The following is a 13726-nucleotide window of genomic DNA, read 5'->3' as shown; positions in this document are numbered from 1 at the left end:
TTTTATCAGCAAAAACAGTTGAGTTTCTTTCCTGCTCTGTCCTTTAGGCGGGCCCTCTGCACAGGCCCTCTGCACAGAGATGAATGTAACCAAAACCATGCATATCCAGCATGGAGAGCATCCAACAAAGAACAGGACAGCTACCAGGCATGGGGTTTGAGGCCCAAGGAATAGATGGGTTTTCACGAGGGAGCTTTGTGGAAGAGGACCGGGAAGGAGCTTGGCATACATCAGCTGGCAGGCTGGTAAGCATAAAGGACTGCCTGAAAGATGACATGAATTAGGATAGGGACAAGGACAGAGCAGATGGGAGAGATGCAGGAAGGTGGACATAAGGGCAGAACTTCTGTTGCAAATGACCCCAAATATGAAATAGGGCTGAAATGGGACGTACGTTGTCCATCAGCATTATTTAGTATCATCATTTCCATTACAGTAGTGCCTGGCAACCCCAATGAAAAATGAGGGCCCAAGAGTGCTAGACCCTGTACAAATAAGTAGCACAGAAAATGGTCAGTGCTTACTATCAAGGCCCTGCGCTAAGTACAGGGCTGAATGTCATCATCTACACATCATGAGCAATCCCCCCCAAATCTTACAGCAGGACTATGGCAAATGATGGTGTCTTAGACCATTGCTGAAGAATGCTGTAGTGCTTTTGTATAGAGATAATGATAACACAATCAGTTACAAGCCAAAAATAGTAAAAAACATGCATTACCTTTAGCACAAACTCCTTATTGATACTGTCAAAAAACATTTTTGAACCCTCTTTTATTGGTATCCCACTTTCTCTTTTCCATGTTACACTGGGCTTGGGGTTACCTTTCACTTTAGCTCGAAATACTGCTTTGTCTCCTGAAATTCCAGGAGGAGAAATGTTAGAGTGAGGAATTAAAAAGGAACAACATTTATCCATTATGTAGTTTCTCTACACTCGCCTAAATTACTTGGGGTCATCTTAATGGTATAAACCTCTTTTCCTTTTTGGAAAAGGTCAGATTAATGTAACTCTATTGATTCCAGTGGAGTTATACTGCGGGTTATACTGGCTCATTAAAAATGATCTGCACTTTTAGGAAAAGGTAAAAATGGGATTGTCCCCTTTTTGTGAAAGATGGGCACTGAAGACTTGAAAAGTCTTTCTTTCTGTTTTACATTAGACATTCATATCTTGTATACTCTGCTTTTCCTAGAAGACTTATGGATGACTGGAAAACTTATTTATTTACTCGTCTATTTACAAGGGCCATGTTCTGCTGGCCTTACTTAGGCAAAACTTCCCCAGATGGGAGGTTTGCCTGAGGAAGGCAGGCATCATTTGGTTCTCACTAAGGACAGATCTGCACCTTTGAAGTCAACGGGAGTTCTGTCATATACTTCAATGTGCGCAGGGCAAGGCCCTAAAAATAAATAGTTGATATATATCTGACCAAATGGATGAGTACACAGGGCAGGCATTTGCAAATGAAATCAGGCATTTGCATGCAGAGTTTCTAGGGCTGTCGATTAATCACAGTTAACTCACGCAATTAACTCAAAAAAATTAATCATGATTAAAAAAATTAATCACGATTAATCACAGTTTTAATCGCACTATTAAACAACAGAATATCAATTGAAATGTATAAAATATTTTGGATGTTTTTCTACATTTTCATATATATTGTATTCTGTGTTGTAACTGAAATCAAACATACTGATGCAGAAACTATAGAACCTGAACCACCTAAAAAAGAAAAAAACCCCTTCTGCTGGTGGCCTCTGACTCAGATAATGAAAATGAGCATGCGTCGGTCTGCACTGCTTTGGATTATTACCGAGCAGAACCTGTCATCAGCATGGACGCATGTCCTCTGGAATGGTGATTGAAGCATGAAGGGACATATGAATCTTTAGTGCATCTGGCATGTAAATATCTTGCAATGCCGGCTACCATAGTGCCATGCGAAAGCCTGTTCTTACTTTCAGGTGACATTGTAAACAAGAAGCAGGCAGCATTATCTCCTGCAAATGTAAACATACTTGTTCGTCTGGGCTGAACAAGAAGTAGGACTGAGTGGACTTGCAGCCTCTAAAATTTTACATTGTTCTATTTTTGAATGCAGGTTTTTTTGTACATAATTCTACATTTGTAAGTTCAACTTTCATGATAAAGCGATCGCACTACAGTACTTGTATTAGGTGAACTGAAAAATACTTTTTCTTTTGTTTTTTTACTGTGCAAATATTTGTAATGAAAAATAAATATAAAGTGAGCACTGTACACGTCATATTCTGTGTTGTAATTGAAATCAGTATATTTGAAAATGTAGAAAACATCCAAAAATATTTAAATAAATGGTATTCTATTAATATTTAACGGTGCGATTAATTTTTTTAATCACACGATTAATCACAATTAATTTTGTAATCGCTTGACAGTCCTAACAGTTATCCATTTTGTGTGTTCAATTACATGTTTTGCACATGCAATGCCCTGTTTACACCCACACGTGCAGGTTTGGTGAGCCCATTTCAGGCACCTGTTTTGAAATGTTATATCTTTAGTGTCCTGGTAATGAGGTGACTTTTCAGTGGAATGGGGTGCTGCTTACCCTCAGGGGCTGTCAGTGGATGAGGCTTCTCCACAAATTCAGGGATGCTTTCTCCTAAAGGGATCTCAAAGGAGCGTGTCACCATGCTGAAGGACTCCATCGTGGTAGAAGATTTCCTAGAAACAACTTCCCCTGTTCGAAGAAAAATATATTAGCCAGGAGGAACAGAAATGTGGTTTTTGAGGTGTTTATTTCTTGTGGGGGAGGGACCCCCAACATAAATTAATTATATTGAAAATGGTTTAGATCAGCTGAAACCTGGATAGAAGCCTGGTTCAGGGCATAGGGCACTAGCCTTGGGACTTGTGACCCTGGGGACTTGAGACCTTGCTTCACCACAGACTTTCTGTGTGTGACTTTGGACAAGTCACTTAGTCTCTCTGAGATTTAAGTTCCCCATCTGTAAAATGGGGATAATGGCACTTCCCTACCTCATAGGGGTTGTTGTGAGGATAAATACATCATATATTGTGAAGCACTCATAGACTATGAATATGAGGACTATAGAAAACCTGCTTATCAAAAGTCCCATGAAGAGGTTTCAATAACTATTGTTGTCATGCACTTTGCATTGGGTTTTAGCCTCTTAAGGCCTGTTTTTTGCCTGTGGTATCTAGCCTGGTCCATGGACTGATTTGGATCAACCATACTCCTCCATGCAGTCAGAAATGCAAGCATTATGAGGAAAGACCTCTCTGTTAGCCAAATTTATAATCTAAAAGCCATGACAACATCCTTTGGGGTTGTATCAGCTTCCAGAGACTGAAATGATACTTGCCTCCCACAGTCTGAGATATACGTTGCATCTGGGAGCTGGAGACTTTAATGGAGTGATGTTGCTGGACCCTGGTTTCCATTTGCATTACTGTGGTTGCCATGATGAAAATATCTCGACTTCTGCACCTCTCAGTATGCGTGTGAACTTTGGTGGGGAGAAAGGGGAGACAGAATGGGATTCAGAATAAAAAAAAAACATGCCTAGCTGATCCGCTCAGACATAAGGCCTTTCACTACCATTTCTGCGGTTGTATTTTTTCAGCAAATCAGGATAATGTTCTGTGGTGGACTATCACAGAGGAACAATTTCAGCACTTATCAGCCCAAAGGCTAAAAGGATAAGATTTTGAAATTATTCATTTCAGAAGGCTCCAAGATGCTTCATTTTTGGTCAAAATTAGTGAACATAAGAATGGCTATACTGGGTCAGACCAATGGTCCATATAGCCCAGTTGTTCTCAACCAGGGGTACATCTACCCCTGGGGCTACATCAACTCATCTAGATATTTGCCTAGTTTTACAGCAGGCTATATAAAAGGCACTAGTGAAGTCAGTGGAAACTAAAATTTCATACAGACAATGGCCTGTTTATACTCTATGTACTATACACTGATATGTAAGTACAATATTTATATTCCTGTTGATTTATTTTATAATTATATGGTAAAAATGAGAAAGTCAGCAATTTTTCAGAAATAGTATGCTGTGACACTTTTGTATTTTTATGTCTGATTTTGTAAGCAAGTAGCTTTTAAATGACCTGAAACTTGGGGTACACAAGACAAATCAGACTCCTGAAAGTACTCTGGAAAGATTGAGAGCCACTGATCTAGCCCAATATCCTGTTTCTGACAGTGGTCAGTGCTGGATGCTTCAGAGGGAATGAACCAAACAGGGCAATTTTGAGTGATCCATCCCGTCGTTCAGTCCCACATTCTGGTAGTTGGAGGTTTAAGGACACCCAGAGCATGGGGTTGCGTCTCTGTCAATCTTAGCTGATAGCCATTGATGGACCTATCTTCCATGAATTTATCTAATTCTTTTTTTAACCCAGATATACATTTGGCCTTCACAGCATTCTATGGAAACCAGTTCAACAGGTTGACTGTGAGTTGTTCCTTTTGTTTGTTTTAAACCTGCTGCCTATTAATTTCATCAAATGACCCCCTAGTTCTTGTGTTACGCGAATGGGTAAATAACACTTCTTTATTCACTTTCTTCATATCATTCATAATTTTAGCGTCTTCTATCATATCCCTCCTTATTAATCTCTTTTCTAAACTGAACAGTCCCAGTTTTTTAATCTCCCCTCAGACAAAAGCTGTTCTATACCTGTCACCATTTTCATTGCTCTTCTCAGCACCTTTTCCATTTCTAATATATCCTCATTGAGTTGGGGTTATCAGAGCTGCACAGTTTTCAAGGTATAGGCATACAATGGATTTATATAGATGCAATATGATATTTTCTGTCTTATCATCTATCCCTTTCCTCATGGTTCCTAACATTCTATTCGCTTTTTTGATTGCTGCTGCACATTGAGCAGGTGTTTTCAGAGAACTATCCAGGAATACTCCAAGATTTCTTTCTTGAGTGGTAACAGCTAATTTAGACCTCATCATTTTGTATATAGAGTTGGGATTTTCCAGTGTTCATTACTTTGCACTTATCAACACTGAATTTCTCCTGCCATTTTGTTGCCCATCACCCAGTTTAGTGAGATCCCTTTGTAACTCTTCACAGTCAGCTTTGGACTTAACTGTCTTGAGTAATTTAGTAGCATCTGCAAATTTTGCTACTTTACTGTTCATCCCTTTTTCCAGATCATTTATGAATATGTTGAACAGTACAGTACAGGTCCACGGGGGACCCTGATATTTATCTCTCTCCATTGTGAAAACTGACCATTTATTTCTACCCTTTGTTTCCTATCGGTTAACTAGTTACTGATCCATTAGAGGACCTCCCCTCTTATCCCACAACTGCCTAGTTTGAATAGGAGCTTTTGGTGAGGGATCTTGGCAAAGGCTTTCTGAAAGATATTAACTGGATCACCCTTGTCCACATGCTTGTTGATATCCTCAAAGAACATTAATAGATTGGTGAGGCATATTTTCCCTTGTTAAAAGCCCTGTTGACTCTTCCCCAACATATTGGGCTTATGTGCCTGATAATTTTTTTCTTTATTATAGTTTCAACCAGTTTCCCTGGTACTGAAGTTAGGCTTATTGGTCTTTAATTGCCAGGATCACCTCTGGAGCCCTTTTTAAAAATAGGCACTATATAAGATACCCTCCAGCCATCTGGTACAGAGGCTGATTTAAGCAATGGGCTTCATACCACAGTTAGTAGTTTGGCAATTTCATATCTGAGTTCCTTCACAGCTCTTGGGTGAATACCATCTGGTCCTGGTGACTTATTACTATTTAATTTATCAATTTGTTCCCAAACCTCCTCTATTGACATCTCAGTCTGGGACAGTTCCTCAGATTTGTCACCTAAGAAGAAGGGCTCAGGTGTGGGGCCCTTCTTCACATCCCCTGCAGTAAAGACTGATGCACAAAATTAATTTAGCTTCTCCACAACAGACTTGTCCTTGAGTGCTCTTTTAGTACCTTGATTGTCCAATGGCCCCACTGACTCTTTGGCAGGCCTCCTGCTTCTGATATACTTACTTTTTTGTTGTTGTTAGTTTTTATATCCTTAGCCAGCTGTTCTTCAAATTCTTTCTTGGCCTAACTTCTAAAACTTTTACACATGACTTGCCAGAGCTTGTGCTCCTGTCTGTTTCCCTCACTAGGAGTGCTTTTAGCTATTTATTCTTTAAGGACTGGCTCGTCAACTGGTGTAAACCAGCGTAACTGGTGTTTTCAGCTAGATCGATTTAGCTGAGGAGCTGGCTGAGAACATAAACTACGCTGCACTGCATCAGCTCTGACCATTTATTAAAAGGTTTTAGGGTGTGTCCCTGCAACTTTCACTCATGTAACTAGCACTTACTAACCTGAGTAACCTCACTGAAGTCCACCCACTGAAACAAAGACTGTTCGTGTAATTAGGCACTTATACCCTCATTTTGCACCACGAAAGTCAATGGGAGCTTTGCCACTGATGTGCACGGGAGCAGGATTAGGCCCCTGATGCCTATTCATTTGTATTTTACTCAGGGTTTTTTAATCCACTAATTTTAAAGAGTGAATCAGAGAAGGAGGGACAGAATTTCCCTAAACAAGGCCCAGAGCAGAAAGTTCAACTCTGGGTGCATCCCACAGCCTGCAGCAGGGGACAGGCAGGACCATATGCCCTGGGTGGAGCTGCAGGAAGCAGTGTGTCAGGCAGACACAACACCACTGAAAGGAGCTTGTAGGAAGCATACCCACTGCACTACCCTGGAACAGTGTGCAGTATTCCGCTTCCTCCTCAGCGAGGCATGGAGAGGAGGCCAAACCCTCTTTCTGCTCCTGCTAGCAACTCTCATACCAACAGCAGTGTTAGAGTCCAGTAACCCTTGCATTAGTGCGATCACAATGGCTATTGGTCATGCCCACCCAGTGCACTGTAGGAGTGGGAAGGATGATTGACTCTCCCTCTGCTTGCCCAAAGATTGGGTACCATTAACGCCTTATGTTTTGTTTCCCTAGTGCTAAAAGTCCTCTTTGGCAACCGATATACAACAAAGACTAGAACATAGGTCCCCAAGTCCCTGACACACTCTTGTGGTGTTAAAGAATCATGTCAGAGAACCATCATCTGGAACCTGATCTCCTCTCACCCCGTTTTCCTGGAACAATGACCTGGTCTGGTGTGGGTTGGGATTATGTGTTACACCTCCAGGGGATGCAGGACAGAAGGCACAATCCATGGGGAAGGGGAACTTTAAGCCACCTTTATGACTGTGTGTGACCAGACGCCAGACTTATCAGTGATGTTGCCTAGTGATTAGGTCATTGGGCTCTCAATTTCCCCTCTCAGTCTCTGATGCTGCCTCTAGGCAACTAGTTGTGACCGGAGCAGGCTTCTCGGTGGCATCGCCTAGTGGTTATGTCGTTGGTCACTCAAATTTCCTTCTCTCAGTCTCTGATGCCACCTGTTGGCAACTCCTCTAGTAGTGGGATGGCCTACCTTTTGGTGGGCGGCAACTCAGCCCTCTGTCTGGGTCACCAATTTAGCTCAACTCCCCCTCCCCCTTTCAGGGTAGCAGTGTCCAATGAACTGTAGAGGGCCTTGCATCCTTACAACTTGGAAGGACCCTCACTCTATCACTTGGCCCCTGTAGGTGGCTTATCCTTGCCACGAGGATCCAACATCTCTATCTTCTCTTTACACCCGGGAGGGGTGGAAGTGAGATTTATGCTCCTATCTGGGAGGTTGGAAGGGGAGCCCAGGCCTTCCACTCCACCAGGTTTTGACCCAGGGCGCTCTGAGAAGCAAACTATGACAGGCATTAGGGAGTGCCCCAAGACTGCCCTGCTGGGCCGCTTCCTACCATCCACCCCCCTCTGCAGTCTCAAAGTCCAATTTAAAATAGCAATGGGGGAAAAGGGTAACTGAACCATCAGCCCAGCTGGGCTCCGCTGGTAGTCCCTTGCTCCCCAGTGGAGACTTCTGTGGCAGCTTTGGTCAGGAGCTCTCAGGGTAGATCTATCCTGTTCGCCCGCTTACCCCCATCTGAGTTGTCTGATTCCTTTTTAGATCCTTCCTCCAGCAGGAGCATGCTCTGAAGGTTGGGGGGAAGGGGCAGAGTCCCTGCTGGGACCCAAACTGCTCCGTAACCTCTTCAGTTCTAGTGTGGGATTTATATACCTCACCACAGCATGAGATTCTAGGCTGCCAGCGGGGACAAGATGGCTCCCAGCATAAATGAGAGCCTTTCCAGGGATGCTCTAATTTGTGGCGGCCTCCCATCGGCTGCCTCAAAGTCCAGAATCTCCATAGCATCATGGGCTAAGGGTGAATCCCCCTCCTGTCACTGACATGCCCCCTCCCACCCTGCCCCCGTCCCCAGGGTGTGTGAGGGAGGCCAGTTTAGCATCACTATGCCTGTACTGGAGGGAAGATTCGCTTGACTCCTTGTGGGTAGAGGACAGGTGGGAAGGCACAGTTCCAGCCCCAGTACCTCCCCAGAGTTCCCTCGGCCCCTGTGGCTTTCTCTGTTCTACTCAGACGTTGTCTTACTGATAGGATTTGGAAAAGTTGTGACTATCTGGAAACAACAAGCTTGTTAAGAGGGAGGTGAAGGAAGATTTCTGCTTTCATAGACCACATTAAATGTTTTCCTTCCCCTCACATCTCTTGTTCTTCTCCCACCCTTTCCTTCCCAACATACAATATTTTTTTGGCACAGGTGATGGGACTGGGCAAAGGATAGGAAAGGGGAAATTCTTTCTAATACCAAACACACTGGGAAAAACCACATTTTACTCTCACTTACACTGGAAGCCATAGGCTCCGTCTTTCACTTTTTCACCCACACTCCATCCTGAGGCCCGCCCCCACTCCACTCCCTCCCCAAAGCCCCCACTGCTCGCTGCTCTCCACTTTCCTCCAACCCCTTCCCCAAGCCTCCAAACAGCTGATTGGGAGTTCCGCCCAACAGCTGTGGCTGGTGGGTGCTGCAGCCCCAGAGGTGCTAATGGGAGAAATTTATTTATCACACTCCTTTGATCACCTCACCTGCTCCTCTGCCTGGTAAGCCATACGGCTTGGGACTTATTCTAAGATTTCGAAACCCTAAGCAACTTCACACAGTTGCCATTGTTTAAAAATCAACCTCCACAGGAATGCTTCCTCCTCTCCTCCCAAATATGGAATTGCCTCTCCCTCCAAATTACCCTTGTCTGAGCCAAAGAAGAAGAAAGTTTCAATCCTAGGCCAGCGACAACTTTTCTATACATAAAAATGTCATTGCTTAAGGTCTGCTACTTTGCACAGAGCTTTATACCATTAGAGATGACTTGCTTCTCTGTGGGACTAGTACCAGCTTCAAAGGCCCAAAATATCGGACTTTAAAGATAAGGCATTTACTGTCATATATTGCTGCCCATCACCAGGGCTCAATTTGTATCTAGGTCTTTGAGCAAGAAAGAATACAAAATGACAGTGTAGGCAAATCCTTTTCCCTCGGGGCAGAGATAAATCATGGGGACCATATATAAATTGGGTAACCCCACCACACAGAGGTGATTTTTGCTCATTCTTTCTAGTGTGATTACTTCACCATATTTATGATGATTGCATCTTATTAAACATCTGCAAGTAAAGTTGGGTCTTGAGAAATGGATGGCCAACACCATTAAAGTACCTGTGACAAAGATTCAGTGCGAAGAATGGTAATTTTGTGTCAGTCACTGAAGATCAAGTTGTCGAGTCCATCCTCCAGCTAGTGTAGGATTATTCCCTACAGGATATTTTCTAAAGCTTTTTAAGCCTAGTTTTAAATGCCTCAAGCAATGGTGCTTCAAGGTGGTATTTCATGAGGTTCCTTGTTTTTTAACTGTCAATCCTCCCACCCCAAAACAGTGAACAAAACAAAAATTAAAATAAAGCTAATCATATCAGAGAACTCTTTGCCACCCCAGATACCCACAGCAAAGACAGTTAGTGAATATCGAATGCTTTAACATTACAGACAATATTTATTCATGTAAAGTTTACCTTCTCTTCAAGCTGCCACGGTCCTGGTTGAGCCCTACTATGAGTTTTCAGACCATCAGTGGATCCTTCTGTATCCTTTGGCTGATGTGAAGCACTGTAGAGAGTTCCAGTCTCAGGAAGACAGCTGGGTCCCTCAGCACAGGACAAATATGGATCTAAGTAGTTCAAACTTTAAATACATACTGGCCTCTTGGGGGCTATGTAGTTACATCCATTACACTGACTTCAGCAGTTTCACATGCTTGGAGGAATAGGATGATAAAATCTCAAGGGCAAGGATGGCTATATAATAAGAATAACCCGTCTGAAGGTCAAAGAGATGGCTTCTTGGAGCTTTTCTCAAGATATGTCAGGGTGTGATTTCAAGATCTTGACCAAGCTCAGATACCTTTTTATATTCAACTTAACTGTTTTATTTTGTTTGTTTTTAAATATAAAACATCTGGGGTCAGATATTCAAAAGAATTCAACACCCAAGAGCTTCTCTTAAGGCACCTAAATAAGAGACCTGATTTTCAAAAAAGCTCAGCACTCATTGAACAACCTAAATGAAATGGCCAGATTTTTTTAAAAAGTGCTCAACGCCTAGCAGCTTCTGTTGTTCACAGACCTGACCACTTGACTTAAGTGTCCAAATGGGAACGGAGCTCTTCTGAAAATGGGAACTGAGCTCTTCTGAAAATGGGAACTGAGCTCTTCTGAAAATGGGAACGGAGCTTTTTTGAAAATCTACCCTTTTATATTCAGCAATAAACTCTAGATTCTGCCACCCTTCCATGTGGAGTAGTACTTTACTGAAGGAATAATCCTGCTGAAATCAGTGGGAATTCTCCCAGAACAGGGTATTTCTCAGCATGAGTAAAGGTAGCAGAATCTAATCATTTAGTTCTTTTGTTTTATTTGACATAATAATAGAAATGCTAAAATAATAAATACGTAACAGCAACAACAACCACCTTACATTTATATAGCACTTTCCATTCCAAAGGATCCAGACTAGACCTCTTGTTTGTGCCGTGGCTGAAGTAGCGACCACACCTTATCATCGTTTGATGTCCATTCAAAGTGCTGTTAGACTGGTTACCCTGGATTTATGCTAGGTGTAAATGAGAGCTGAGTCTGGTCCAGGAGGACTCTGGGAAATAACCCACCGTTACTTTTTAAAAGTATAGGAGCCTAGCAAAACAAAGACCTGAATGCAAAGAAATCTCCATCACTAGTTGGTTTCCAAAGGTCATCAGAGAGAAATGACTTGCACGTAAAACCTCCAAAGCTTTCAAATGGGAAATTCATGGAATTCTGGCTACTTAGTTAGGTGCCTGAATACATATTTAGTTACCTATCTCTGAAAAACTTGGAACTTTGTATAAAATCTAGAAATAGAACCTCAATCACCTGACTCCCAGTCCTTTGCTCTAATTACTAGAACACATTCCCTCCCCTTCCTCTCCCTCTGATATGGGCAATATAATAGGGTGACCAGATAGCAAGTGTAAAAAATCGGGACAGGGGATGGGGGATAATAGGTGCCTATATAAGAAAAAGCCCCCAATATCGGGACTGCCCCTATAAAATTGGGACATCTGGTCACCCTACAATGTAAGAACCCCCACTAAGCTATTCTTTCCTTTGCTCAATGGATATCTACCAATATGCCAGAGCGTCTTCATTTCTTACATCCGTTTTTCGTATGCACAGTCCAGGGGCACACCATTTAAGCATGCAAAGGAGAAGGATTAGAGCAGGAGGGGCCGTGCCGGACTCTTTCCTTTTGATCCCCGGAGAGAAGTGCTGTTGCAAAAAGCCTTTGCCTTATAAGAAGAAAGCAGAAGACTTGCAGCTGCCACTGGGACCAGAGGAACTCAAGTCAGACATAATAATAAAACTTTGACTCAGGGAAGCATTACAACTTCTCAAAAGAGAAATCTCTGTAATAAGACACATGCTGCTGCAGGAATTCTCTGTCTCGTGGACTCAAAGATGTACTGACGTTAAAGGGGAAGCGGAGGAAGCTGATCACATTGGAAGGGGACTGGCAGGACACACTCTAGAGGGCAGGAATAATGCCCAGAAAACAGTGACAATAAACATTTTAGAATAATAATGGAGCAGCGTGGTTCCTTGTTTGCATTCTGAGAAGCCTGAGAGTGAGACGAGACAAAGAAAAGCAGCACCTGAACACCAGGGTCTGGTGGAGAGAATAAAGGACTGGAAGTCAGGATACTGGCATTCTCTCTATCTTAGAAAGAAAAGGAGGACTTGTGGCACCTTAGAGACTAACAAATTTAGTCTCTAAGGTGCCACAAGTACTCCTTTTCTTTTTGCCAATACAGACTAACACGGCTGCTACTCGGATATCTATCTTAGGGCTTTGTACAGCAGACCATCAACATAGTAGCTTTCTTTCAGATACTACAAGCCATACTGCAAGCACTGAAAGAGCTATGCATAAGTCACTTAACCTCTCTTTGCTTCTCAGCTTCCCCATCAGTAAAGTGGACATAATACTAAGTAGCCTTTTTGGGCCTTAAAGGTATGTCTACCCACCTATTAAACAGCTGTGGCTGGCCCAGGTCATCTGACTGGCTTGCAGGGCTTGGGCTGCAAGGCTGTAAAATTACCATGTAGATGTTTGGGCTTGGGCTGGAGCCTGAGCTCTGGGACCCTGGGATGGGGGAGGGTCCAGAGCCAAGGCTCCAGCCTACGCCCAAAGTCTACGTAACAATGTTTAGCCCAGCAGCCTGAACCCGAATCAGTTCACCTGGGCCAGCTGCAACTGTGCCGCAGGTCTTCTATTCCAGTGAAGATGTACCGTACGTGGCCTGTGTAGGCCATCTACATGGAAGTGAATTTCACATCCAGCTGCTGAATTCCATTTGGAATGTGGAGTCTATTGTACTAATGTATCTGGAGTCTGAGAGGAAAGTGTACTCCACCTTCTATCACAGTATAATGCATTCAACTGTCTGGGGTAGGGGAAGAATCCCTTCCTGACCTCAGAAGGCAATCAGCATGCACACTGAAGCACGAGGACTGTCAGCCCTTAGAATGCTTTGCCCTCACAAGTACAGCTGCAAATGTTACTTTCACTCATTTGCATTTCTAATTCTTTTTTGAATGCCGCAAAACTATTTTTCTCTCCGGGAATCCTGAGCTGCCCCTTATTACCATATACTCGCATTTACCCTCGCAGATGTCAGAAATTATACACATATATTTAGGCTTGGCAGGGTGGGGAAGAGAGTTTAACCTCACATAAAATATGCTTTAATTTTTTTCAAGCAAAAATACAAAATATTAGTTTCACTTAAAAACACCAATGAATAGGACCCAGTTATGATTAAGAAGTTGTAAATTTAACCTCTCATTTTCTGTTTAACATCTCCCCCTGATAAAAATGTCACCAGCCATAACATTGAAATCCCAGTTCTCAGGTTTACAACCCAATCCAGATTCAAACATGCACCTCATAAGATTGCCCATGTGCAAGTTACACAGTACCTCTGCTCCCCCTGCTGTCTCTGCCTGAAATGGATGCCGAAATGGATAAAGCTGCTGTTTACAGACCTCTTCAATCTCAAGCATTTTACTTAGCTCTTACATAGGACTTTTCATCTGTTGATCTCAAAGCACCTAACAAAGGATGAAAAGCATCATCACTCTCATTCTACCGCTGGGGGGAAACTGAAGCAAGAGG

General features: G+C 42.8%; 1 protein-coding gene across 2 annotated transcripts in view; it reads right to left on the bottom strand.

Moving 5' to 3' along the window:
- The window catches only part of IGSF22 (immunoglobulin superfamily member 22), a 50721-nt gene extending 38101 nt beyond the window's left edge, over positions 1-12620 (bottom strand). The window contains exons 1-4 of one of the 2 annotated variants that reach the window (XM_075129343.1): positions 10030-12620; positions 3376-3519; positions 2598-2729; positions 722-858 (exon numbers count right to left, since the gene is read on the bottom strand). In XM_075129343.1, coding sequence (XP_074985444.1) covers positions 722-858; positions 2598-2729; positions 3376-3475 — 369 coding nt within the window. In that variant the 5' untranslated portion in view covers positions 3476-3519; positions 10030-12620. Of the gene's footprint in view, positions 1-721; positions 859-2597; positions 2730-3375; positions 3886-10029 lie in introns of those variants that run through there. The other variant, XM_075129344.1, reaches the window with a different exon arrangement.
- Between the last annotated feature and the right edge of the window lie 1106 nt (positions 12621-13726).

Source organism: Caretta caretta, chromosome 6 (assembly GCF_965140235.1).
Source record: "Caretta caretta isolate rCarCar2 chromosome 6, rCarCar1.hap1, whole genome shotgun sequence".
In the NCBI taxonomy this organism is placed as follows: domain Eukaryota; kingdom Metazoa; phylum Chordata; order Testudines; family Cheloniidae; genus Caretta; species Caretta caretta.
This window is presented reverse-complemented; position numbering and strand designations above follow the sequence as displayed.